This window comes from Salvelinus fontinalis, chromosome 21 (assembly GCF_029448725.1).
Source record: "Salvelinus fontinalis isolate EN_2023a chromosome 21, ASM2944872v1, whole genome shotgun sequence".
In the NCBI taxonomy this organism is placed as follows: Eukaryota; Metazoa; Chordata; class Actinopteri; order Salmoniformes; family Salmonidae; genus Salvelinus; species Salvelinus fontinalis.
In genome coordinates this window covers 10,764,862-10,792,429 of record NC_074685.1, presented here as the reverse complement: position 1 = coordinate 10,792,429, position 27,568 = coordinate 10,764,862, and the positions used below count along the sequence as shown (strand labels likewise).

The 27,568-nt window shown below is 41.6% G+C and overlaps 2 protein-coding genes across 12 annotated transcripts in view; both read left to right on the top strand.

Annotated features, from left to right (window-relative positions):
- Positions 1–10,369, top strand: part of LOC129818148 (F-BAR domain only protein 2-like) — a 93,923-nt gene extending 83,554 nt beyond the window's left edge. For all 10 annotated transcript variants that reach the window (XM_055873789.1, XM_055873792.1, XM_055873791.1 and 7 more), the window contains 6 exons: positions 166–277; positions 4,272–4,427; positions 5,440–5,572; positions 6,242–6,441; positions 6,659–6,888; positions 7,218–10,369. In XM_055873789.1, the coding sequence (XP_055729764.1) occupies positions 166–277; positions 4,272–4,427; positions 5,440–5,572; positions 6,242–6,441; positions 6,659–6,888; positions 7,218–7,240 (854 nt within the window). In that variant the 3' untranslated portion in view covers positions 7,241–10,369. The remainder of the gene's footprint in view (positions 1–165; positions 278–4,271; positions 4,428–5,439; positions 5,573–6,241; positions 6,442–6,658; positions 6,889–7,217) is intronic.
- A 5,252-nt stretch (positions 10,370–15,621) lies between these two features.
- Positions 15,622–18,313, top strand: LOC129818150 (apolipoprotein A-I-like). Of its 2 annotated transcripts, XM_055873797.1 has the most exons (4): positions 15,624–16,643; positions 16,727–16,780; positions 16,945–17,095; positions 17,220–18,313. In XM_055873797.1, the coding sequence occupies exons 2-4, from the start codon at positions 16,741–16,743 to the stop codon at positions 17,794–17,796; spliced, it is 768 nt and encodes a 255-aa protein (XP_055729772.1). In that variant the 5' UTR covers positions 15,624–16,643; positions 16,727–16,740; the 3' UTR covers positions 17,797–18,313. The 2 variants fall into 2 exon arrangements, with proteins under 2 accessions (XP_055729773.1, XP_055729772.1); XM_055873798.1 differs by having other exon boundaries at positions 15,622–16,780.
- The last annotated feature ends 9,255 nt before the right edge of the window (positions 18,314–27,568 follow it).

Below are 27,568 nucleotides of genomic sequence, written 5' to 3'. Positions count from 1 at the left end.
GAATTGAATTGAAATGTACTCTTCAGTAAAAGTAACAGTACACTCATTCCATCTCGTTTGGTCTTACTCTCTCTTCCTCTCAACATGTCCCGCTCCCTCTTTACCTCCCTCTCTCTCTACCTCACACCATTTCTCCATCCCCCCTTCATTCTCTCCCTCTCTCAGGGACGTCTCGCGGTCCCAGCCCAGTGACCCTGGCGTCCCAGGATGCCTTGCCCATTGCTGTGGCCTTCACAGAGTCTGTTAATGCCTACTTCAAAGGAGCTGATCCCGCTAAGTGAGTCTCACATGACCACCTACAGCTCAGAGAGCTGGCCCCAGCCTGGGTCTGACACACACTGCACGCAAGCCAACACACACCTCACACGTACAGTACCAGTCAAAAGTTTGGACACACCTACTCATTCAAGGTTGTTTTTTTGTGTGACTATTTTCTACATTGTAGAATAATAGTGAAGGCATCAAAACTATGAAATCACACATATGGAATCATGTGGTAACCAAAAAAAGTGTTAAACTAATCAAAATATATTTTAGGTTCTTCGAAGTAGCCACCCTTTGCCTTGATGACAGCTTTGCACACTATTGGCATTCTCTCAACCAGCTTCACCTGGAATGCTTTTCCAACTGTCTTGAAGGAGTTCCCACATATGCTGAGCACTTGTTGGCTGCTTTTCCTTCACTCTGCGGTTCAACTCATCCCAAACCATCTCAATTGGGTTGAGGTCGGTGATTGTGGAAGCCAGGTCATCTGATGCAGCACTCCATCACTCTCCTTCTTAGTCAAATAGCCCTTACACAGCCTGAAGGTGTGTGTTGGGTCATTATCCTGTTGAAAAACAAATTATAATCCCACTAAGCTCAAACCAGATGGGATGGCGTATCGCTACAGAATGCTTTGGTAGCCATGCTGGTTAAGTGTGCCTTGAATTCTAAATAAATCACTGACAGTGTCACCAGCAAAGCACCATCCCACCTCCTTCTCCATGCTTCACGGTGGGAACCACACGTGCGGTTGGAACGAAGAATCTCACATTTGGACTCATCAGACCAAAGGACAGATTTATACCGTTCTAATGTCCATTGCTCGTGTTTCTTGGCCCAACCAAGTCTCTTCATCATAGTGGTGTCTTTTAATAATGCTTTCTTTGCAGCAATTTGTCCATGAAGGCCTGATTCATGCAGTCTCCTCTGAACAGCTGATGTTGAGATGTGTCTGTTACTTGAACTCTGGGAAGCATTTATTTGGGCTGCAATCTGAGGCTGATAACTAATGCACTTATCCTCTGCAGCAGAGGTAACTCTGGGTCTTCCTTACCTGTGGCAGTCCTCATGAGAGACAGTTTCATCACAGCACTTGATGGTTGTTGCGACTGCATTGACTGACCTTCATGTCTTAAAGTAATGATGGACTGTCATTTCGATTTTCTTATTTGAGCTGTTCTTGCCATAATATGGACTTGGTCTTTTACCAAATAGGACTATCTTCTGTATACCACCACTACCCTTTTACAACACACCTGATTGGCTCAAACGCATTAAGGAGGAAATAAGTTCCACAAATTAACTTTTAACAAGGGACACCTGCTAATTGGTTGAGAGAATGCCAAGAGGGTTCAAAGCTGTCATCAAGGCAAAGGGTGTATTACTTTTTTGGTTACTACATGATTTCATATGTGTTATTTCATAGTTTTGATGTCTTCACTATTATTCTACAATGTAGAAAATAGTAAAAATAAAGAAAAACCCTGGGATGAGTAGGTGTGTCCAAACTTTTGACTGGTACTGTAAACACACATACCACTACACACACACACAATGAACAGCCATTGGGGCATACACTAGAAACATCTTCCTAATATTGAGTTGCACCCCCTTTTGCCCTCAGAACAGCCTCAATTTGTCAGGGCATGGACTCTACACCTGTCAAGCATTGCACAGGGCCCATGTGACTCCAATGCTTCCCACAGTTGTGTCAAGTTGGCTGGATGTCCTTTGGGTGGTGGACCATTCTTGATACATACGGGAAACTTGAGTGTGAACAACCCAGCAGCGTTGCAGTTCTTGACACACTCAAACCGGTGCACCTGGCACCTACTACCATACCCCATTCAAAGGCACTTAAATCTTTTGTCTTGGCACACATACACAATCCATGTTTCAATGGATTTAAAGGCTTAAAAATCCTTCTTTAGGCCTCCCGAGTGGCACAGGGATCAAAGGCACTGCATCGTAGTGCTACAGGTGTCATTACAGACCTGGGTTCGATCCCGGGCTCTATCACAACCGGCCGTGGTCGGAAGTTCCATAGGGTGGTGCACAATTTGCCTAGCATCGTCTGGGTTAGGGGAGTGAACTCATACTGGTATTTAACTCATCCATACACATAATGTTTCACAAATAATTACACAGGCTAAACTTTGCTCCATATTTCACACTTATCTTACACAAGCATGACGAGCCGGTGGGCCTCTCTCTCTCTCTCTCTCTCTCTCTCTCTCTCTCTCTCTCTCTCTCTCTCTGTGTGTGTCAGGGTTTCCGTTAGGAAAATGTGGTGCCGGACATTTAACCGGCAGCATTTTAATTTACCGGACCCATGTGCATTGGGTGAGTAACCTGATTAGGACGTCCACCCACAGTGCTCAGAATGACAGAAATCACATTTCGTTTATGGTATTTCATCTTAACACAACATGCAACTCAAGGATGGAACGGTGTGCCTCCTTCTTACCGATTTCCAAAGCGCAATTTGAAGATGTAAGAATAACTGTCCACATATACTTTTCAACAGCCAACAAGATAAGTAGCGAACAGCAAAATCACTGGCCTATGTCAATCTACTATCTCCCGTAGTAAAAAAGTTATAGTTCTATTGGTCATTCTGTGCGATAAATAAATAAATAGCCTATTCCAAACAGACTGGGGGACAGTTGTGGGACGATAGATCCCACATTCATACAGCCAGTAGGCCTACGCTACATCCAAAAATTGTTAAAAAGTAATGAGGATCATGCAACAAATCAGAACCTTTAGCTTAAAATGTTGATAAAATATTGTTTCTTTACATTATCAGTGCAGCAATGTGTACAATGCAGTAGGCTATGTGCACATGTGAGCGGTTTCATGAGATGAAAATATCAGTGAGAAATTTAGAAAGAGGGAGAGATTTCTAAAGACTAGCATGGGTTACTAATATGACTAGGATTGTGCCTTTTGGCTACTGGCCAATTAAATACATTTGATTTGAAAACCAATAGAATGTGAGAGAAATAGGCTGCTGGTTTCAATGGCATATGGAAGTCTTTATAAAATAATTGCCTGCGTGTTTGGTTGGATTTTGGCTAGGCTACTTTGAAGCAAGGTAAGAAATTCCACGTAATATTTAGTAAAAGTTTCAAGTAATTTAAGCATATGTTTTCAAAATGCATACGGCCTCCAGCTCATTGCAAAGTGATATGTGAGTGGCTGAAGCCTGCCTAGTTGCCTGTGCACGTGAATGGGAAGTACACTTAAATGACCAGAAATAAAACATTTATTTTCTCCCTGACAATTGGCTGGCACCAATTTTATTTATTTCATTTTTTTTTGTGGGTCAAAATCCATCTATTGGCGGCTAACGGAAACCCTGGTGTGTGTTTGGGTGTTTGTGCGCGTGTGTGTCTGCTTGTGTGGAATGTTTTAGATTTTGGTAGGCCGACACCATTCTTTCAGAGTGGATAACCGACCCGGGGCAGATTATAGTCTGGGGCAGAGAAAACATACACCCTTTTATTGGTTAACTGCTGTTAAATTGCTGCTGTGCAAAAGGCTTATTTTTGCAGGGATTAGCGAATGGAACATTTCATAAGCATTGCAGCGGACACACAGGGCAGGGTTAAGGCTTGCACATGGACCACACTGCAGCAGACTGGCATGGGGTTAGACAAGTTGGTCTTGTTTAGATTTGGACTAAGGTAGCCTTGGACTGGTTCTAATTTAGACTTTGGGCTCTATTTAATAGATGTAAAGGTAATTTCCGATTGAGCCGATATGGATTTAATAGAGCTCTTGGACTGAGTTGAACTGGGTCTAATTTAGACTTGGACTATCTGGATTTATATCACTGGACTAACTAAAACTGAGACTGTGAACTACTTCAGGCTATAGAACTCTGTGGTAGACTGGACTAGTGGACAGAGGCTTAAAAACCCTTTGTGTGCTGCTGTGCCCCTCAGCGGCATAGTGAATATCACGTTTAACCCTTAATGTGCCGTCACTCCTTTACTCTGTAGGTGCATAGTGAAGATCACAGGTGACATGACCCTGTCCTTCCCCATGGGTATCATCAAGGTGTTCACCAGTAACCCCCACCCTGCTATGCTCACCTTCAAACTGAAGAACACCTCCAAGCTGGAGCAGATCCTCCCCAACCAGACACTACTGTTCAGGTGAGTGGAGAAATTCAAATGTTCAAATAATGTTTTATTCACAGTTGAATGGTTAAACATTCAGACAATGTTTGAATTAACCTGATGGATGTGTAGTTACCATACAGGTGTGTAGGACCACAGAGAAACATTCAGCTAATGATTAGTACTTATTCTATATCAGTAAAGACCACCTTCCAATACGTGTGTGTGTGTGTGAGAAGAACCAAAGGAAGTCTGTAACACTGTTTGAAAACCGAACTGGAGCATGTCAGTCTATCAGGGAGCCAGCCAGTAGAGAGAGATGGGATGAGGGGGACAGGACGGAGGGTGGGGGGAAATTGGATTTCATCAGTCATAAAGCTAACCCTAACCCTATTTTCCACCATTCCTCCTCCGACATTAGTTTCATAACAGGCCATGTCTACAAGAGTGTTGCATCAACTTTCAACAAGCTATCACCTCATTCCACACAAGCTATCACCTCATTCCACACACGCTATCACCTCATTCCCCACACGCTATCACCTCATTCCCCACACGCTATCACCTCATTCCCCACACGCTATCACCTCATTCCCCACACGCTATCACCTCATTCCCCACACGCTATCACCTCATTCCCCACACGCTATCACCTCATTCCCCACACGCTATCACCTCATTCCCCACACGCTATCACCTCTGTTAAAGCTTCTTGTTGTGTTTTCTCTGGTATATCCAGCATGTATCTTGCCATATCCATCTGTATTAGCAGTGAATTGTCAGTGTGAAAGTTTGAGACGTCCACCTGAGTTAGACTCTCTTTGAAGAATGGATTCCTTTTCCTCCCTCTCTTTTCTTTCTCCTTGCTCTGCTTTGTCTGGGTAACCACATAGCTGGACTAATTGAATCAAATGGAATTCATGATTTAATAGCTGGGTGGCAATAAAAGGGTCATTCCTTCCGAGCTATTGGAGCTCTGTACACACACAGAGCCACCAAGCAGAGCAATGAATAATTGAGTCATCGTTTTCCCATGTGTGTGATCCAGTGATCCCTCGCAAAGTGATGCTCATACCAAGGACTTTTGGTTCAACATGCAAGCTCTCACATCGTACCTCAGGAAAGCCTCAGAGCAGAACCCTGCTGCATCCTACTACAACGTTGACATCCTCAAATACCAGGTTGGTCCCAGACTAAACGAAATCATCTTTAGTATACTGTAGACCCCTATACTATACATTCACTCTTGTAGTAATAATGCAAAAGTCCAAAAATAAAATGTTTTTGACTCCAAATATGACACACTTATTACCGTCACTTTTGAATTTGTAAATGTATTTATTTAACGAATTGCGAATGTATTAATTGTTTTTGGTATCATATCTTCCTTTCAATCATATTGTCACGTTGGTATGAATGATTTGGGAGACAGGCACAGGAATGTGTAATAGGGTTTTTTATTTCTTACCCAAATTATTGCGTGCCGTGTAAAGGGGACGAACTGGGACAAAGACCAAAGAAACACTATACAAAACACAGGATAGAAAACCAAACAAAAGAGCAAGGAGTACCTGAAATAACACAAGCGCACAATGATTATCACACAGGACGAGACCCCTAATCATCTGCGCAATCCACAATGGCACGAAAGCCAAAACACACAGCTCAGGTACTCACACGACCAACAGACATAGTAACAATAATCGACAGCACAATGGTAAACCAAGGACACACTTATACAATTACTAATCACTGGGAATAGGGGCCAGGTGTGCGTAATGAAAGTTCCAGAGGGATCCGTGACACATATGATATTTGCCCTTTACCCTCTGACCTCATGCTGTGTGCAGGTGTCTTCTAAAGGAATCGCATCGACCCCTCTGAACCTGGCAGTGTACTGGAAGTGTGACCCCGCCACCACTGACCTGAGGCTGGACTACCACTACAACCCAGAGTCCATGCTCTGTCCCGGCCCTCTCTCCAATGTACAGGTCCTAGTGCCTGTAGATGGAGGGGTCACCAACATGCAGTCCCTGCCTAATGCTATCTGGTGAGAGAAACGACCAGAGAACATGTGAACATCAGTACTTTTTAGTTATTGACGTTTTGAATGATTGACTCGTATTGACTGATTTGATATGAATTTTTCCATTACAAAAGTAGTAATAGTGTATCTATGGTTTACATGTCTCTGCCGCAGAGAGTGGTAGTACAACTACTTGTGTAAGCTACATATTCACAAGTCTTCTTTTGTCTCTTTCCACCAGGAACTCAGAGCTGAATAAGTCTCTCTGGAAGCTGAACGATATCTCTGAGAAGTCTGAAAATGAAGGCTCGGGGTCTCTGAGGGCTAAGTTTGACCTCTCCGACGGCCCGTCCACCCCAACCACCCTGGCTGTGCAGTTTATGAGTGAGGGGAGCACGCTGTCTGGGGTGGACATAGAGCTGTTGGGAACCGGGTACAGACTGTCCCTCAACAAGAAGAGGTTTGCCACAGGTACGTATAGGACCAAAACCTAGACACAAAATCTGACAACTGATGAAGGCTTGTGCAGCTGAAACATATGGGTGCAGGAATGAAGCAGAGCAGTATAAACTGTTAATGGGGTTTCTTTTTCCCTACTCGCCACACGGTCTGTTGTTACCTAGGTAGACGTGATGAGCTACAGGTAATACATACGAACTTGTCACCTGTTTTATGTTGTTTCAATGTTCATGTTGTGACTTGAGGTGAAGAGACTTTCCCTTTTGGTTAGTCAAATGTGAATGATGTGGTCTATATTGTTGTCTAACCTGAATGGTCCATGTTTGTGTTCCTTCTCCTAGGTCGTTACATGGCAGACTGTTGAGTATGCACACCGTCCTGGACCCCCAAGCACAACCACTTTATTGAACATTTATTTTCAATATTTTAGTCCATTTTGTCCTATTTATTAAAGGGGCGGGGGAGAAGGGAGAGGTGCAGCAAATACAACAGTTTTTTTGTGACGCATCCAAACACTTTGCATTATGTCCCAATGTACCTTGTCTGTCTCGAGCAGAGAGCTTCTCAGTACAGTAAAGCAGCGCTGAGTATTGAACACTGTTTAAAAAAAGAATAATAAATTAAATAAAAAATTAAGTTGGGCTGTCAGGAAATGGAAATGTATAATTGTTGAGAAGTGTAATGCTTTCTGATCAATTCAGACTTTTATAAAGTCAGAACCGTAATGTTTCGTTATGTAACAATGTATGGATTATATATAAATACATATTATATACAAAAAAAATGTAAAAATGAAAACAATCTGCACTAACAATCTAAAAATATATTTGTTCTCTCCTTTGTAAATTGTGTATGTATTCCACTGAAGCTCTTGTAGTAACAAAGATTCTGGGTAAAACAGTGAGAAAGAGAAGAAAGAGGAGAGGAAATGCCACACTATCCTCCCTCATCCCCCTCTCCTTCTCTTCTCCATTGCAAGGAAGATCACTGAGTATTTTACTTTGTGAGGCTCAAGTCATGGTTTTTGCTGATTTACCTTTATTTCCTGGTTCTTTTTATTCTGATCATGTGCAATGAAGAAATTAAGGAATAAGCTGTATTTTTTAAACTAAACAGATTCTCTCAAATGTTATTATGGCACAACATTAATCGGTTGTCCTGTCGCTCTGACAACTGGTAATAACACAAGGTCAGCTCTCTTTCAAAAGCAAAAAACTCAACTAAACTGACCTCAGTGCCTCTTTCTGTGGATAAATTCATTGAAAAACGTAGCTATCTTTTCTCTATGCCCTTTTGTATGTTAAAAAAGCACCGCTAACAAAAAGAAAAAGCACCGCTAACAAAAAGAAAAAGCACCGCTAACAAAAAGAAAAAGCACCGCTAACAAAAAGAAAAAGCACCGCTAACAAAAAGAAAAAGCACCGCTAACAAAAAGAAAAAGCACCGCTAACAAAAAGAAAAAGCACCGCTAACAAAAAGAAAAAGCACCAACCTTGTGCAAGTTGTTGTTTTATAAAATTGTTTTTGGATGTTGAAGGGAAAATGCTTCCAGTTTTCGCACCAGTCAATCCAAAAGGCATCTGTCTTCCAGAAACTGCTGATCCAGTGGACTCACTGTCTCAGTTCTGTGTCTTTGCTGTGATGTTGTCTTTTCTACTGGGGTATTTTTTTCTATATTTGATCCGATAGAGATCTTTGTTCCCAAACCGCCTTCGGTCTATTTGAGAGCACTGGACAGCCTGCTAGCCGAGCATCTTTATCACAATCTAGCCAAATCAATTCTAGAAATGCCTTAAGAAAATATACCTTGTCGTCTTTTGATAATGGTAATAAGATGCTATCCAGTTGTGATAGGCCACATTTCTGCCGTGTTTGCCTGTGAGGAGAGAGATGGATGACAGTTCTTGGTGCTGACTCGATATCATACTGAGTGGTTCATTCTTGCCTTATATACCAATGGAGGACCAGTATCTAGAAGGGCTACATCTCCTAGATGGAGAGATGCATACACCTTATGTAGCAGTTCTATCAATATCACTAATGTGTGTTTTGACAACCTTTTCCAATGCCTTCTTCACAAAACCACAGTTTTGACAGTATAGATAATGATCAGAGTACTGTATTTTCATTACAAACATTGATATGGGCACACCAGTAACACTGTGATTGTGGACTGTTAGTGTTCCATCATGAATGTGGCCATCTGAACACTGTATGCTTGTAAACTCCTGGCCCATATCCACAAAGCGTCTCTGAGTAATAGTGCTGATCTAGGTTCTGGCCATATAATATGATCAATTATGAACTAAAAGACAACTGATCCTATATCGGCACTCTTACACTGAGACGTTTTGTGGATAACGAACCCTGGTATTTGGTACAGTTGATACTGTTAACGTTCTCGCTGCTTCTGAAATGGCACCCTATGTCCTACAATATATAGTGCAATAGTTTTGATCAGTAGTAGTGCACTATGGAATAGGGTGCCTTTTCAGAGGCGCTATGTGTAGATATGGTTAATTGCATCGCTTACTAGTAAACGTGATCTGACCAAACCTCAAGATATGACTTTTCAGCACAACAAAAGACCTAGTCCATGTGGCCAGTCTTCTAGAACTATGAGAACACCTAGTCCATGTGGCCAGTCTTCTAGAACTATGAGAACACCTAGTCCATGTGGCCAGTCTTCTAGAACTATGAGAAATGTGATTATTGTTTAACAATGTTGATTGAGATGCATTTGTGAAGTCAATGTCTAAAATAGGATTTGTTTTGCATACAGTACAATAAGTCACAATTATGTTTTGTAAGGCATGGATTCATCATCACGGTTTGAATTATTGGTCATGTTTTATTTGTATGTAAAAGGTTTTTAAGGATGATATTTGTTTAAGATACAGTTTAAGACTCCACCTTCAGTAGAATTGTAGAGGCAGATACTAACTTTATTTGAATGAGGGGTAAAATTATACACAAATAATATTTTCCAGAACACTATATATGGCCCAACCAAATAATGTGACTATCCGAATGGAGTTAACGCTTAGGTTTAGTAAACTCTATCATGGAAAACAAACGTAGCATGTAAGGAACGTTTAAAGAGGGGAACAGCGTATCAAAATCAGACGTTTTTCTTTATGGAGTTCTCCTTAAATTATATCAACAGCACCGGCTACTCTCGAGTCACCCGCTAAGATCAGAGAAAACCACACACAGAAACTGAATATATATGCAAAGTATATTTAGCGAGCTGGTTCTTGCTGTCTCTACATAGCATCCAGTGAGTTTTTTTTTCTTGGAGCTTGTCATTATGATTTTTGTTTGTATGTCTATGTCAAAAGCAGAGTTTAGTTTGATTTCTCATAAAATGTAAATTTTTTCAAATATCTCTGCCACTTTTTTTCCCTGTTCACTTTATGATCGATCTCAATGTGCCTGTATTAAATGTATAATATATGATTATATACCTATATATAAAAATGACTACTTAAAATTGTCTCCTGTATGTTTTTCTGTCCAGTCTTTTTCTTTTCTTACTGTGTACCTGTGTGAATCGTCTAGATTCTGGATCCTAGATCCTAGGATCATTGCTTCTATTAAATCACGATGTAAAATAGGACTGTTGTCAAGGGGAGATCATTCAGATATCACGATATTGTCTTGATCTTGTCAGACATGAACCCTATGTCAATTAAAGTTCATAGCTCCATATTTAGGTCACTATGTACAAGAACGATCTGTAAGGGACCCACTTGCATAGCGTTGCATTTTAAAAGATAGAGGTCGTTTTCTGGGTCGAGATTCTTGAGTTAGGCATGATTTTGTTTGGGGACTGCAACAAGCCCAAGCTCTGAAGGGAAAACTGAGTGTGCATGCCGAGGCTGAGGAGACTTTGTTACAGTACTATGAACCCTGTGTTACAGCAGTGTAGTTGGAGCAATTTTGCTTCAATAACAAACCCAAGTGGAGAGTTTTACCTATTGACCTCCCAGAGACCTCATTAAATTCAACGACTGGCTTTTGCCTCTACTCTCCTGGCTCGGCTTCATTCAGCCCCACAGAGGTGTGTGCGAACTCCTTCAGAGTTATGGTTAGGATGACTATATTCTCTGAGTTGTGTGATTTTTAGCATAGGGGAAATTACTTGGTGTGGAATAAATAGGAGATCCTGGTAGACTCACTGCTCATATGAATGTTCCTGGAGGGAGGCTGAGTTGGCCTTCTGAGACTGACACATCACATTAATTTAATATGAACGCACTGGTACACCTTTAGCCTCATTTATACAGATAAAATGTGTTCAATCTTGAGACATAACCAGTGGTGAGGGAGAGTGTCGCGGGAGACTAGACGAGAGCGTCGGCCTTTGAGGCTGAGGTAATGGCGTGTGTGTGCTGGCACTACATCACCTCCTTGTGCGTATTTCCACAGCCGGTCATGCCTTATGTCACAGCTACTCCACTTCCAGACCTTCTTGCTAATTGAAATAAAGCTTCTCTGAGCCACCCTGTCAGTCCGCAGGCACATGTGAACCATCAGTGTGTTCGCTTCCCTCTCTCTCCCTGTCCACCTCACTCAGACCTCTGGCTGTGGCGTGTGTGTGTGATCTCAGCATGGGCTCTGTGTGTGTGCACACATTCAACATCTTACTCTACTTTTTTTGTGAAGCTGTGTGGCTAATCCACTGACAGCATTGATCTGGATGATCAGAGGATCTGGAGTTGATTGAGAGGGTCTAAGAAGGTGGTGTTGAGAAAATATATTTCAGTTATAGATTGAAAGACCATAGTGTACTCTTAGACTATACTCATGAAGGTCTGTGAATCTGGTATGGATTAAGAGGGTCTGTGTCTAGTATTTAAGGATCTGTGTCTGGTATAGATTGAGATTCAGTGTAGTAAGTGTTCTGGACCTGTTTAGCACCCCCTAGAGGCAGTTTAAGTACAGCAGCGTAGACCTGTTTGTGTCATGTGACAGGAAGCAGTTTCAGAAGTGAAGTAATGTGTAAGATGTGCAAGTGTGACAGAGTAGTTACAATCCTTCAACATAAGCTTTGTAATGTGTGTAAGTACATTTGTTTATTAACACAAGATAAATGTTTATCACATCATTTTCATGTTTCTGTAAAAGATTAAGAATTGAGTTCGCTGTTAGCACTGAAGCTAACGCAAAGTAGCTATTTCTCCCTATGGACACCTAGCTTAGCAATATCAAGCACACAGTTGCATTCTAGTAACTTTATTTTATATTTGACTCTAAATTGAGTACTCTTATTGCTCATTTTGTACATTTATTGCAGTTATTTTGGAAGACATTCTGTACTCTATACTACTGTAACTGAAAACATGTACTTTTGTGTTTGTTGCAGTTTCACACTGTGATTCAAGTAAACTTCCAAAACGGCACCATGCTTCTCACAGAGTTATTTGAATGAATGTTTATCTAACTGGATAGCTGGATAAGGGCTACTGTACATTTAGCGAGCCCAGTATAGTAAGACTTGTTTGCCTCCACTCCTGTAGAGATCAGAAAGGAGAGATGAAAACGGTAATACTTTGTCAAAATCAGGCAATACTAGCCAACCATGAATTACTTTGCCCTCATCACATCCCTTTGCAAGACGTTTGCCACTTGCCAGTCAGAGCTCCAGTGGAAGAGGTCCTGGTACAGCCCCAGGAGAGGGTGGAGGAGATGTTAGCTGTCAACAACCAGAGCCTCAACAGAACTTTCCAAATATATCTCCTCCCCCCAGAAGACTGACGGAATCCAGGTGCGAATTCATTACACCAATTCAGTTGAAAAATGTGTCTGAAACGGAACCGAACGAAGCAGAGAGGGACCTACCTGAATTTGTTCAATAGAAACTCTCATTTTCATTGCAAAATGCATCTGTCTTGACTAATTATTACACCTCAGGTTCAGGTGGCATCCCTGGCCAGTATGCCCACAAACTGTTTCCAAACAACATTGACCTCTACATTGCATCGCTGAGCTTGTGCCATGGCGGGCTTCTTTGATGATGGTCCCCATCGTTGTGCGTCACACAAACAAACAAATACAACAGCCACAACTAATATATTACAACTCCATAATATAGCCATATTCGCAAGATGACCACAAAACACTCACAAACATAATTTTTGCTTCCGAGTTGGTTTTATTCTGAGTTGTGTTAATTTGTGAGTTACTCCACCCACTTAGGAGTGGAACGGCCCTGTGGCATTAGATCAACTCTACTCTCAGGGGAGAGCACAGAAATAGATTGTGTAGAATTCCACATTATAGTGTGGCACCATTAAAGTAAGCAACCACTTATTTGGATTTCTCATACATTCTATTTCTATGGATGATCTCTCTGAGCCTTTGTTTATTTTTATTTTCCTCTCCACTGAGAGGAATCAAGAATCAATTGATTTGATTGAGTTGGAAAATCTCTTTAACTGAAGAAATGCGGGGACAACTTATTTGATAATTTGGTTCCATAAATTACATTTAGCAGTAGGGGAGGGATTCTTATTAATGCTAAGGCTGAGTGCAACAATTCAGCCTTATCCAACTAGGCCTAAGTGCAGCTGTGTAAGGAAAATACAATCCCTTCTCCCAAGATTATCTCTACTGGGTCATCCAAAGACAGTGGGGGTCAAAGTTCCTGTTACTTTACCTTGTGGGTCAGTCTGACAATATTGGTCTCATTGCCTGAGACATTCAAATAAATGTACGTATTTGGAGTAAACATACTGTACCAGTCAAAGTTTGGACACACCTACTGATTCAAAGGTTTTCTTTATGTTTACTATGTTCTACATTGTAGAATAATAGTGGAGAAATCAACACTATGAAATCACACATCATGTAGTAACCAAAAAAGTATTAAACAAATCAAAATATATTTATATTTTATATTCTTCAAAGTAGCCACCCTTCGCCTTGATGACAGCTTTGCACATTCTTGGCATTCTCTCAACCAGCTTCACCTGGATTGCTTTTCTAACTTGTAGAATAATAGTGGAGAAATCAACACTATGAAATCACACATCATGTAGTAACCAAAAAAGTATTAAACAAATCAAAATATATTTATATTTTATATTCTTCAAAGTAGCCACCCTTCGCCTTGATGACAGCTTTGCACATTCTTGGCATTCTCTCAACCAGCTTCACCTGGATTGCTTTTCTAACTGTCTTGAAGGAGTTCCAATGTATGCTGAGCACTTGTTGGCTGCTTTTTCTTCACTCTGTGGTCCAACTCATCCCAAACCATCTCAATTGGGTTGAGGTCAGGTGATTGTGGAGGCCAGTTCATCTGATGCAGCACTCCATCACTCTCCTTGGTCAAATAGCCCTTACACAGCCTGAAGGTGTGTTGGGTCATTGTCCTGTTGAAAAACAAATGATAGTACCACTAAGCGCAAACCAGATGGGATGGCGTATCGCTGCAGAATGCTGTGGTAGCCAAGCTGGTTAAGTGTGCCTTGAATTCTAAATAAATCACAGACAGTGTCACCAATTAAGCACCCCCACATCATCACACCTCCTCCTCCATGCTTCACAGTGGGAACCACACATGCAGAGATCATCTGTTCACCTACTCTGTGTCTCACAAAGACACGGCGGTTGGAACCAAAAATCTGAAATTTGGATTCATCAGACCAAAGGACAGGTTTCCACCGGTCTAATGTCCATTGCTTGTGTTTCTTGGCTCAAGCAAGTCTTCTTATTGGTGTCCTTTAGTAGTGCTTTCTTTTCAGCAATTTGTCCATGAATGCCTGATTCACGCAGTCTCTGAACAGTTGATGTTGAGATGTGTCTGTTACTTGAACTCTGTGAAGCATTTATTTGGGCTGAAATTTCTGAGGCTGGTAACTCTAATGAACTTATCCTCTGCAGCAGAGGTAACTCTACGTCTTCATTTCCTGTGGCGGTCCTCATGAGAGCCAGTTTCATCATAGCGCTTGATGGTTTTTGCGACTGCACTTGAAGAAACTTTCAAAGTTCTCAAAATGTTCCGCATTGACTTACCTTCATGTCTTCAAGTAATGATGGACTGTCATTTCTCTTTGCTTATTTGAGCTGTTCTTTCCATAATATGGACTTGGTGTTTTACCAAATAGGGCTATCTTCTGTATACCACCCCTACCTTGTCACAACACAACTAATTGGCTCAAACACATTAAAAGGTAAGATATTCCACAAATTAACTTTTAACAAGGCACACCTGTTAATTGAAATGCATTCCAGGTGACTACCTCATGAAGCTGGTTGAGTGAATGCCAAGAGTGTGCAAAGCTGTCATATACATATAAAATATGTTTACTTGTTTAATGCTTCTTTGGTTACTACGTGATTCCAGTGATTACAGTATGTGTTATTTCATAGTTTTGATGTCTTCACTATTATTCTACAATGTAGAAAATAGTACAAATAAAGAAAAACCCTGGATTGAGTAGGTGTATCCAAACTTTTGACTGGTACTGTACATTGGACATGTATTTTGGAATAAACCCATTTATTACGTCCTTGTCTAGAGATTAGAGTACATTTTAAGACATGAAGCATCTTTATGTGACATACCACTGACTACAAGAGGACTTCAGCCCTACGTACATAATTAACCTGATTTATATTGTCTCTTATATGATATAACAATATGAAAGTTCAGAGTCTACTGAGTCATCAGTGCGTCACCCATACGTATAATGAGTATACAAAACATTAGGAACACCTTATTAATATTAAATTTCATCCCTTTTTGCCCTCAGAACAACCTCGATTCGTTGGGGCATGGACTCTACAAGGTGTCGAAAGCGTTCCACAGGGATGGTGGCCTATGTTGAAAACAATGCTTCCCACAGTTGTGTCAAGTTGGCTGGATGTCCTTTGGGTGGTTGATCATTCTTGATACATACGGGAAACTGTTGAGCGCGAAACACCCAGCAGTATTTCAGTTCTTGGCACACTCAAACCAGTGCAACTGGCACCCAACTGGCACCTACTACTATACCACGTTCAAAGGCTCTTAAATCTTTTGTCTTGCCCATTCACCTTCTGAATGGCACACATACACAATCCATGTCTCAATGGATTAAAAAGGCTTAAAGATCCTACTTTAACCTGTCTTCTCCCCTTCATCTACACTGATTGAAGTGGATTTATCAAGTGACATCAATAAGGGATCATACTGTAGCTTTCACCTGATTCCCCTGGTCAGTCTATGTCATGGAAAGAGAAGGTGTCCTTTCATTACTAACCCTCATTACGTACTTGAAATACAAATAAGTGAATAATAATCAGCTTTCACCTATCATCAACTAATTCTTGAGCCATTTGATCGCTCTAGATGAAGTAAGTCTATGCAGAATAACATTATCATTACATGACATCTCTATGATGACCCGTACTGGCATTTTCTGATGGCTACTTCATTGAGGATAAATGTACGTTCTATGACTGTGATATGCATTTATCCCACCTCTTAAGATGGATGCACTAACTAACTGTATGTCGCTCTGAATAAAGGAATCTGCTAAATGACTTAAATGTCAAATATATGGTGTCAGCATGACCACTTGGTCCCCATAACGTGTCCCCAGAGTACTGAGGTTATGATGTGGCAGTAGGAGTGACAGCAGGACATACAACAGGGCACTCAGTCCTGGACTTTGTTCTTCACTACAACTCACAGCCCCTTATATATACTCCCAGCCCTGACACCTGCAGTACACACCCACTACCAGACACAAGGACAAGACACAAGCTATCTTAAACAGGTAAGTCACTAGCTGCCTCTAGTCACATAGGCTACAATATATCAGGAATGAGAAACTGACTCAAATCTTTTCTCCATTAACAGCCTATAGCCCGGTTATGAAGGTCCTCGTGGTGCTTGCGCTTGCTGTTTTCACTGGTGAGTGGAGAATACGTTTTTCAATACATAGTCTTTTTTTTTACAGGAATAAAGTAGAAAATGATTCATGTTACACTCTAGTGTTTTATCAATGACAGATGCAAACGTTTCATCTCAAACACCGTCTAGACTGTAAATAAAATTATCCACGGTGTCTCCTACAGGCTGCGATGCCAATGTTCTGTGGCAGGACCAGTCTAAGCAACAGCTGGACATTGTGAAAGACGCATTCTGGGACTATGTTGCCGAGGCAACACTCACGGCTGAAGATGCCCTGCAGAAGATCAGACAGTCAGAGGTGGCACACGAAGTCAAGTAAGTCTCAATATGTAGAAAATAACACAATATAATAGAGTTCGATAACTACTCAACTAACTACCTGTTTGTTCACCTGAATGACTTGGCTTCTGTATTGACCTTTCTCTCTTTGTCTCCCAAGCACCAGGATAACAGAGAGTGCTGATGCTGGGAGCCAGTACACTGTGGCCATGCGTGGTCAGGTGACTCCTCTGACTCAGGACCTGCTGGCCAAGCTTTCCCAGGAGGCTGAGCAGCTGAAGGCTCGTCTGGAGAAAGACCTGAGCACCATGACAGCCAAGCTGCAGCCCTACTCTGACGAGCTGAACGCGGACCTCCAGAGGCAGCTTGAGGAGATGAAGAGGGACGTGACCACCTACGCAGAGGCCCTGGACTCCGACGCGCTGAAGGCTTCTCTGCTCCAGAAGAGTGAGGAGCTGAAGGGAAACCTGGAGAAGAGTGTGCAGCAGCTGCAGGCCCAGTTGGGCCCTTACACTGAGGAGTTGAAGCAGAAAATGGACCAGAACCTGGAGGAGTTCCAGAGGAGCATGATTCCTCTGACCCAAAGCTTCCAGACCCAGCTGACCCAGAGAACCCAGGAGGTCCAGCAGAACCTGGCCCCCTATGGAGAGAAGCTGAAGAAGCTGGACCCATTGGCCCAGGACCTGAAGGCCCAACTGGCTGTTCTCTGGGACTCCTTCACCAAGAAGATCCAGTAATCGGACTGATTATACTTGGTCTCCTAGTCATTTTCCATCAAAGTCCAAAAGGGGCAATATGTAAATGTACTGGTACATACCACTACTAGGTTGTTTCACTGTATAAGTTATGGGACTCTCCATCTCCTGACCAATATCTACATGTGACTCAGGACTATATTTCAGTATTACAGAGCTGTTAGGAAAGAAATGTAGGATTCTATCAACAATAGATTATTCACATCTACTGTTGCTCTCTTGAGAAAGGTCTCAATTTCTTCAAGCAAACGTTCTCATATCTCAGCATGTTTATTTATTTATTGTCGGTATTATCATGTGTGATTTCAATAAATGAAACTCAAGAATCTGAATGCTGTTCATTTCATCAATTGAAACAATTAATTCAGTCAATGTAGGCTCTGTCAACTATGAGTAGAGAATGGAAGCAATAAGACACAAAAGCAATTCTCTCCATGTTTTTTAAGAAATGGCATGTACTGTATATCCTTTTCCCAATATAAAGTGCCTTCGGAAACTATTCAGACCCCTTGACTTTTTCCACATTTTTGTTACGTTACAGCCTCTAAAATAGATTACATTTAAAAAACTGTGCAATCTACACACAATACCCCATCATGACAAAGTGAAAACAGGTTTTTGGATTTTTTTGCAAATTTATTCAAAGTAAAAAACAGTAATACTGTATTCAGACCCTTTGCTATGAGACTCAAAATTGATCTCAGGGGCATCCTGTTTCCATTGATTATCCTTGAGATGTTTCTACTTGATTTGAGTCCACCTTTGATAAATTAAATTGATTGGAATTCAACAGGATTTGGAAAGGCCCCACATTTGACAGTGCATGTCAGAGCAAAAACCAAGCCATGAGGTCGAAGGAATTGTCTGTAGTGCTTCGAGACAGGATTGTGTCGAGGCACAGATCTGGGGAAGGGTACCAAAAAATGTCTGCAGCATTGCAAATCCCCAAGAAAAATCCCAAATCCCCTCCATCATTCTTAAATGGATTAAGTTTGGAACCACCAAGACTCTTCCTAGAGCTGGCTGCCCAGCCAAACTGAGCAATTGGGGTAGAAGGGCCTTGGTCAGAGAGGTGACCGAGAACCCCATGGTGACTCTGAAAAAGCTCTAGAGTTCCTCTGTGGAAATGGGAGAAACTTCCAGAAGGACCACCATCTCTGCAGCACTCCACCAATCAGGCCTTTTTGGTAGAGTGGCCAGACGGAAGCCACTCCTCAGTAAAATGCACATGACAGCCCGCTTGGAGTTTGCCAAAAGGTACCTAAAGACTCTATGAGAAACAAGATTCTCTGCTCTGATGAAATCAAGATTGAACTCTTTGGCCTGAATGCCAAGTGTCACGTCTGGAGGAAACCTGGCACTATCCCTACAGTGAAGCATAGTGGTGTCAGCATCATGCTGTGTGGATGTTTTTCAGCATCAGGCACTGGGCGACTAGTCAGGATCGAGGCAAAGATGAACTGAGCAAAATACAGAGAGATCCTTGATGAAAACCTGCTCCAGAGCACTCAGGACAATGACCCTAAGCACACAGCCAAGACAATGCAGGACTGGCTCCTTTGACACTTCTCTGACACTTCTCTGTTTTCTCAATGCCATTCAAATCAGTATTGAAAAATGGTGCACGTTTAAGTTTGTTCCACCTGAGCGAGTCAGACCACAAGTCAGAGACCACTATAATAACACACCAAATGTGTTTGATGGATCGTGGTTAAAGAGCAGGAATAGTTTTTTGTAGGCTACAGTCCAAGCTGTGTCTTCCAATGGTGCGAATTCTGTCGGCATCCAAAGATGATTCAACATGAATAAAGGCTTGGAGGTAAGGATGACAGCAGTGGTGTAGTCTACGGCGATACGGATATCACTTATTATTGATATCTACATAGAGTATTGTTGTGAATCACACTGCTGCTCTCTCATTTAGCTATTTGCGCCTTACGAATTGTGGTTGTTGTGGATGGCTGTTCACAAATCTAAATGTGTATTTGAACCCAATAATGGTTAAATTCAAGAAGTTTAAGTTGCCTATCAATCATTGTTTTTGAAACTTCCAACAGCTGCATAGTGGATCACAGCCTATGGAATAAAAGTGGGGCTTTTATTGCTCAATCTAATTCATGCTGATAAAAAAATGAATCCATAGGCCTAATGGAGACATACTCAAACTCATACACTTTTGATAGACTTAAAGGGGCCAAAATGTATGTAGTTGCTACATACATTTTTGGATTTATAAATTATAAGTATTAATGTAAGGATATCATTTAAGCGTACTCTTATATTTAGTAGAAAGTGATGGGTTAGAAGAAGCCTACATAACCAACCCATAAAGTGAAATGTAACATCCATATATGACCAGCTATGTAAACTTTAACATTGATTTATTCTGCAATAGTTAGTTCAATTGGTAACATACATTTTTGTTCTTCTTCTAATGCCTCTTAAGGGGAAAGTAATCTAAAAGTAACTGAATGTAATCAGATTACGTTACTGACTTTGGGTAATCCAAAGGTTACGTTACTGATTACAATTTTGGACAGTTAACTGTAACGGATCACATTAGCATAAATTTATAAAAAAACGTTTTTTCTTTGTCATTATGGGGTATTGTGTGTAGATTGATGAGGGGGAAAACAATTAAATACATTTTAGAATAAGGCTGTAACGTAACAAAGTGGAAAAAGTACAGGGGTCTGAATACTTTCCGAAGGCACTGTATACAGTTGAAGTCGGAAGTTTACATACATCTTAGCCAAATAAATTTAAACTCAGTTTTTCACAATTCCTGACATTTAATCCTGGTAAAAATATCCTGTTTTAGGTAAAATAGATTCACCACTTTATTTTAAGAATGTGAAATGTCAGAATAATAGTAGAGAGAATGATTTATTTCAGCATTTCTTTCTTTCATCACATTCCCAGTGGGTCAGAAGTTTACATACACTCAATTAGTATTTGATAGTATTGCCTTTAAATTGTTTAACTTGGGTCACACGTTTCGGGTAGCCTTCCACAAGCTTCCCACAATAAGTTGAGTGAATTTTGGCCCATTCCTCCTGACAGAGCTGGTGTAACTGAGTCAGGTTTGTTGGCATCCTTGCTCGCACACGCTTTTTCAGGTCTGCCCACACATTTTCTATAGGATTGAGGTCAGGGCTTTGTGATGGCCACTCCAATACCTTGACTTTGTTGTCCTTAAACCATTTTGTCACAACTTTGGAAGTATGCTTGGGGTCATTGTTCATTTGGAAGACTCATTTGCGACCAAGCTTTAACTTCCTGACTGATGTCTTGAGATGTTGCTTCAATATATCAACATAATTTTCCTTTCTCATGATGCCATCTATTTTGTGAAGTGCACCTGTCCCTCCTGCAGCAAAGCACCCCCACAACATGAAGCTGCCACTCCCGTGCTTCACGGTTGGGATGGTGTACTTTGGCTTGCAAGCCTACCCCTTTTTTCCTCCAAACATGACGATGGTCATTATGGCCAAACAGTTCTATTTTTGTTTCATCAGAACAGAGGATATTTCTCCAAAAAGTATGATCTTTGTCCCCATGTGCAGTTGAAAACCATAGTCTGACTTTTTAATGGCGGTTTTGGAGCAGTGGCTTCTTCCTTGCTTAGCTGCCTTTCAGGTTATGTCGATATAGGACTCCTTTTACTGTGGATATAGATACTTTGTACCTGTTTCCTCCAGCATCTTCACAAGGTCCTTTGCTGTTGTTCTGGGATTGATTTGCACTTTTCGCCCCAAAGTACGTTCATCTCTAGGAGACAGAACGCGTCTCCTTCCTGAGTGGTATGATGGCTGCGTGGTCCCATGGTGTTTATACTTGCGTACTATTGTTTGTACAGATGAACGTGGTACCTTCAGGCATTTTGAAATTGCTCCCAAGGATGAACCAGACTTGTGGAGGTCTACAAATATTTTTTCTGAGGTCTTGGCTGATTTCTTTTGATTTTCCCATGATGTCAAGCAAAGAGGCACTGAGTTTGAAGGTAGGCCTTGAAATACATCCACAGGTACACCTCCAATTGACTCAAATGATGTCAATTAGTCTATCAGAAGCTTCTAAAGCGTTGACATCATTTTCTGTAATTTTTCAAGCTGTTTAAAGGCACAGTCAACTTAGTGTATGTAAACTTCTGACCAACCGGAATTGTGATATAATGAATTATAAGTGAAATAATCTGTCTGTAAACAATTGTTGGAAAAATTACTTGTGTCATTCACAAAGTAGATGTCCTAACCGACTTGCCAAAACTTTAGTTAGTTAACAAAAACATTTGTGGAGTGGTTGAAAAACGAGTTTTAAAGACTTCTAAGTGTATGTAAACTTCCGACTTCAACTGTATATAAGGTATTATATATAGTTTGCTCCATTATGGAAAAAGATTAGGAAACCGAACAAAACCGATTTATGAGTGACATTTGCCTGCCCTCTGTCTTCCCAAACCTGTCCCTGCCCTCAAATCAAACATGAGCACAGACATTTTCCTTTACTTCATGCTTAGACAAACCAAGCAGTACAAAAATGAATTTTAAAAAATGTAACATTTAACAGAGTTAAACAACAGCTGACAGACACTGACCTCAAAACAAAAGTACTGTAATTTGATAGTTTCCTAACAACAAACATGTTTTACTGAGTCCCATTTTAATGCTGTCTGTCTATGTTGGTCTCTGTAAGTGAGTCTTTGAAATACAGTGCATTCAGAAAGTATTCAGACCTCTTCCCTTTTTCCACATTTTGTTACGTTACAGCCTTATTCTAAAATTGATTGAAATATTTTATATTTGAGATTCTTCAAAGTAGCCACCCTTTGCCTTGATAACAGCTTTGCACACTCTTGGCATTCACTCAACCAGCTTCATGAGGTAGTCACCTGGAATGCATTTCAATTAACAGGTGTGCCTTGTTAAAAGTTAATTTGTGGAATATCTTTCCTTTTAATGTGTTTGAGCCAATCAGTTGTGTTGTGACAAGGTAGGGGTGGTATACAGAAGATAGCCCTATTTGGTAAAAGACCAAGTCTATATTATGGCAAGAACAGCTCAAATAAGCAAAGAGAAATGACAGTCCATCATTACTTTAAGACATGAAGGTCAGTCAATCCGGAAAGTGCAGTCGCAAAAACCATCAAGCTTTATGATGAAACTGGCTCTCCTGAGGACCGCCACAGGAAATAAAGACCCAGAGTTACCGCTGGTGCAGAGGATAAGTTCATTAGGGGCTCCTGAGTGGCATAGCGGTCTAAGGCACTGCATCTCAGTGCTAGAGGCGTCACTACAGACCCTGGTTTGATTCTAGGCTGTATCACAACCGGCACTGATTGAGAGTCCCATAGGGCGGCACACAATTAGCCCAGAGTCGTCCGCGTTAGGGTTTGGCTGGGGTATGCCGTCATTGTAAATACGAATTTGTTCATAACTGACTTGCCTAGTTAAATAAAGGTTAACAAAAAAAAACTGGTTATCAACCTCAGAAATTGCATGCAAAATAAATGCTTCACAGAGTTCAAGTAACAGACACATCTCAACATCAACTGTTCAGAGGAGACTGTGTGAATCAGGCCTTCATGGTCAAATTGCTGCAAAGAATCCACTACTAAAGGACACCAATAATAATAAGAAACTTGCTTGGCCGAAGAAACACGAGCAGTGGATTGGTGAAATCTGTCCTTTGGTCTAATGAGTCCAAATTTGAGATTTTTGGTTCCAAGACGCAGAGTAGTTGAACGGATGTTCTCCGCATGTGTGGTTCCCACCGTGAAGCATGGAAGAAGAGGTGTGATGGTGTGTGGGTGCTTTGCTGGTGACACGTTCATCGTTTACTGGTGATTTATTTAGAATTCAAGGTACACTTAACCAGCATGGCTACCACAGCATTCTGTAGCGATACACCATCACATCTGGTTTGCTCTTTGTGGGATTATCATTTGTTTTTCAACAGGACAATGACCCAAAACACACTTCCAGGTTGTGTAAGGGCTATTTGACCAAGAAGAGTGATGGAGTGATGCATCAGATGACCTGTCCTCCACAATCACCCGACCTCCCCCCAATTGATATGGTTTGGGATGAGTTGGACCGCAGAGTGAAGGAAAACCAGCCAACAAGTGCTCAGCATATGTGGGAACTCCTTCAAGACAGTTGGAAAAGCATTCCTCGTGAAGCTGGTTGAGAGAATGCCAAAAGTGTGCAAAGCTATCATCAAGGCAAAGGGTGGCTAATTTGAAGAATCTGAAATATAAAATATATTTAGATTTGTTTAACAATTTTTTGGTTACTACATTATGTGTAATTTCATAGTTTTGATGTCTTCACTATTATCCTATAAGGAAGAAAATAGTAAAAATTAAGAAAACCCTTGAATGAGTAGTTGTGTCCAAACCTTTGACTGGTACTGTATGCAAATGTGATATCTCTGTTTTGTAATTGTTTTTTTTGTTGAATTTTTTTCTCCAAAAACCTGTTTTTGCTTTGACATTATGCGGTATTGTGTGTAGATTGATGAGGGGGGAAAACAATTGAATCAATTTTAGAGCAAGGCTGTAACGTAACAAAATTTGGAAAAAGTCAAGGGGTCTGAATACTTTCCGAATGCACTGTATATATCCACTGTCTAATCTCATCACCACATGGTCCTCAAACTCTGACCCATAATGTTTACCCCAATTTTGATAATTTGATTGATTATTTTAGTCCTAAAGATAACATTTTTTATTTACATATCTTTGTTTCACCTTTCTATAATTCTATCATTTAAGAACATATTATTTAGGAAATGTGATCCTTTGAAAAGCAACAACAATAATTAACTTCTGTGTGTCTGGTGTAGATTGAGAGGGTCTGGGCCTCAGATGGAGCAGTTGGCCATTGCTGGCCGCCGTCTCTCTCACACACAGACACATAGGCGCACACACACACACACACACACACACACACACACACACACACACACACACACACACACACAGACAAAGTCATGTTTGTTCGGAGGCCCTGAGGAGCCATAGACATGCGTTATTTTAGAAGCCAGAGAACGAGAGCCACATCAGTAACATTTATGGGCAGTTTGTAATTGATGTGCTTTTTTGATCTCTCAGTGGAACACGAGGGAAACCATCTGAACAAACAGGAATGGTGTAAGTTTATTACATGAATATGAATTACTCTCCTCCTTCGCTCAGCTCTAAAGCCCAGAAGACCTCAACTCAGAGCCTGAAGCGGTCAGCTTTACATCCAGGGGAATGATCTTGCATCATATTTTCCTTTGGAAGAGTAGCACAAGCCTTATGTACATCTCAAATGGCATCCTATACCTTATGTAGTGCACTACTTTTGACCAGAGCTTATACATTTCTGGTCAAATGTAGGGAATAGGATGCCATTTGAGACACATAGTCTGAACTATTCATCCCCCTTCATGATAATAGGAACATATGAACAGGTTTCAGGACCTTTCTTTCCAACGAGACATAGAACATTTATCTCTCTAGCTACTATTCAGTGGCATTCAAGTACTGTTTTCCCTAGTCTGTTTGTCAATTTCACGATTCAGTCACTGACTCAAATACTTTGGCGCATGAAGAAAGAATTTCATAACCAGTTGTGTCTTCTCAATTGGTATTCTATTCTATTCCAAAATAGACACACACGTATGTACGCACACACATACGCTCCTGGACAAATCCTCCCTTAATCTTTGGCTTCCGAGCTCTCATTGTGATGTCACAGTATCTTTTGTCACTTCCTCTGGTAATGACTGCATAATCAGATGTGATTAGAGGGTCTTCCCTCTGGCCCTGAGTGTATGTTTGTGTGTGTGTGTGTGTGTGTGTGTGTGTGTGTGTGTGTGTGTGTGTGTGTGTGTGTGTGTGTGTGTGTGTGTGTGTGTGTGTGTGTGTGTGTGTGTGTGTGTGTGTGTGTGTGCCACCCAAACAAACCAGTAGATTGAAGGGTTCGTTCCCCCGGTCTTGCTTCGATTCTGTGCATGAAGTCTGGCCCAATCCATTTAGAGGCTGGAAGTGATACAATTGGCCATCTGCCAAGGGGAATTAATCTGGGCTCTCTGATTGGCTTGCTTTCGGAGCCGGCAGCTGTAGAGGCAGAAACCTCTCTCTCCATCCAACAACTCCCAAACCCCCACTTCTGTTTGTCTCTCTCTCGTTCTCTCCTCCACTCCTCTTCTCCTCTCCTCTCCTCTTGTATTTTTAGGCTGAAAGAGATAATTCACCCAAATTACAAAATTACACATTGGTTTTCTTACCCTGTAAGCAGTATGTACAAGATATGACAGCAATCCATGCTTTGTTTCCAAATCCTATTTAAGTCACGAGACCCATATTAGCATTTTGGTGAGCTTCACAATACATTTGAGATACTTTTGGATGATAATATCCATCCCATGACTTGAATGGGTTTTGTGCCACAAATACTAAAATGTTAGCGTTTGAAAACAGTGCAAGTGAATTTAATTTAATTACATTTTTTATTTAACCTTTATTTAACTAGACAAGTCAGTTAAGAACAAATTCTTATTTAAAATGACGGCCTATGCCGGCCAAACCCTGCACTAACCCGGACAACGCTGGGCCAAACCCTCCCCTAACCCGGACAACGCTGGGCCAAACCCTCCCCTAACCCGGACAACGCTGGGCCAAACCCTGCACTAACCCGGACAACGCTGGGCCAAACCCTGCACTAACCCGGACAACGCTGGGCCAAATCCTACACTAACCCGGACAACGCTGGGCCAAACCCTACACTAACCCGGACAACGCTGGGCCAAACCCTGCACTAACCCGGACAACGCTGGGCCAAACCCTGCACTAACCCGGATAACGCTGGGCCAAACCCTGCACTAACCCGGACAACGCTGGGCCAAACCCTACACTAACCCGGACAACGCTGGGCCAAACCCTGCACTAGCCCGGACAACGCTGGGCCAAACCCTGCACTAACCCGGATAACGCTGGGCCAAACCCTACACTAACCCGGATAACGCTGGGCCAAACCCTACACTAACCCAGACAACGCTGGGCCAAACCCTGCACTAACCCGGACAACGCTGGGCCAAACCCTACACTAACCCGGACAACGCTGGGCCAAATCCTACACTAACCCGGACAACGCTGGGCCAAAGCATGGAAACTAAACCAACGCATGGATTGCTGTCATACCTTGTCCATAGACTTCTTACAGGGTGAACTATCTCTTTAAGGGCTGTAGATAGGGTCGGGCTTGAGGTCAAACTGTGGATTGAGACAGTTATGTCTATTATGTCCTTCTTTCTTTTATTTGGGTGTGGGGGTGAGGGGTGGCGGGTACTCTTCAAATCATATTAAACAAACCAGAACTTCTGTATTATATAACAGATTTAATAACTGTCTTCGACATTGTCACCTATTGCCATCCTTGCCGCAAGCTGTTAAGGGAAACACTGGTATGTTGAGATGCAGTGTGTTAGGGGAAACACCGGTGTGTTGAGATGCAGTGTGTTAGGGGAAACACCGGTGTGTTGAGATGCAGTGTGTTAGGGGAAACACCGGTGTGTTGAGATGCAGTGTGTTAGGGGAAACACCGGTGTGTTGAGATGCAGTGTGTTAGGGGAAACACCGGTGTGTTGAGATGCAGTGTGTTAGGGGAAACACCGGTGTGTTGAGATGCAGTGTGTTAGGGGAAACACCGGTGTGTTGAGATGCAGTGTGTTAGGGGAAACACCGGTGTGTTGAGATGCAGTGTGT

Excerpts from the sequence above, each read along its gene's own strand:
- LOC129818150 (XM_055873798.1), top strand. The coding sequence starts at position 16,741 with ATGAAGGTCCTCGTGGTGCTTGCGCTTGCTGTTTTCACTG. Across the intron at positions 16,781-16,944 it reads TGCGCTTGCTGTTTTCACTG|GCTGCGATGCCAATGTTCTG; the intron begins GTGAGTGGAGAA and ends TGTCTCCTACAG. Across the intron at positions 17,096-17,219 it reads GAGGTGGCACACGAAGTCAA|CACCAGGATAACAGAGAGTG; the intron begins GTAAGTCTCAAT and ends TTGTCTCCCAAG.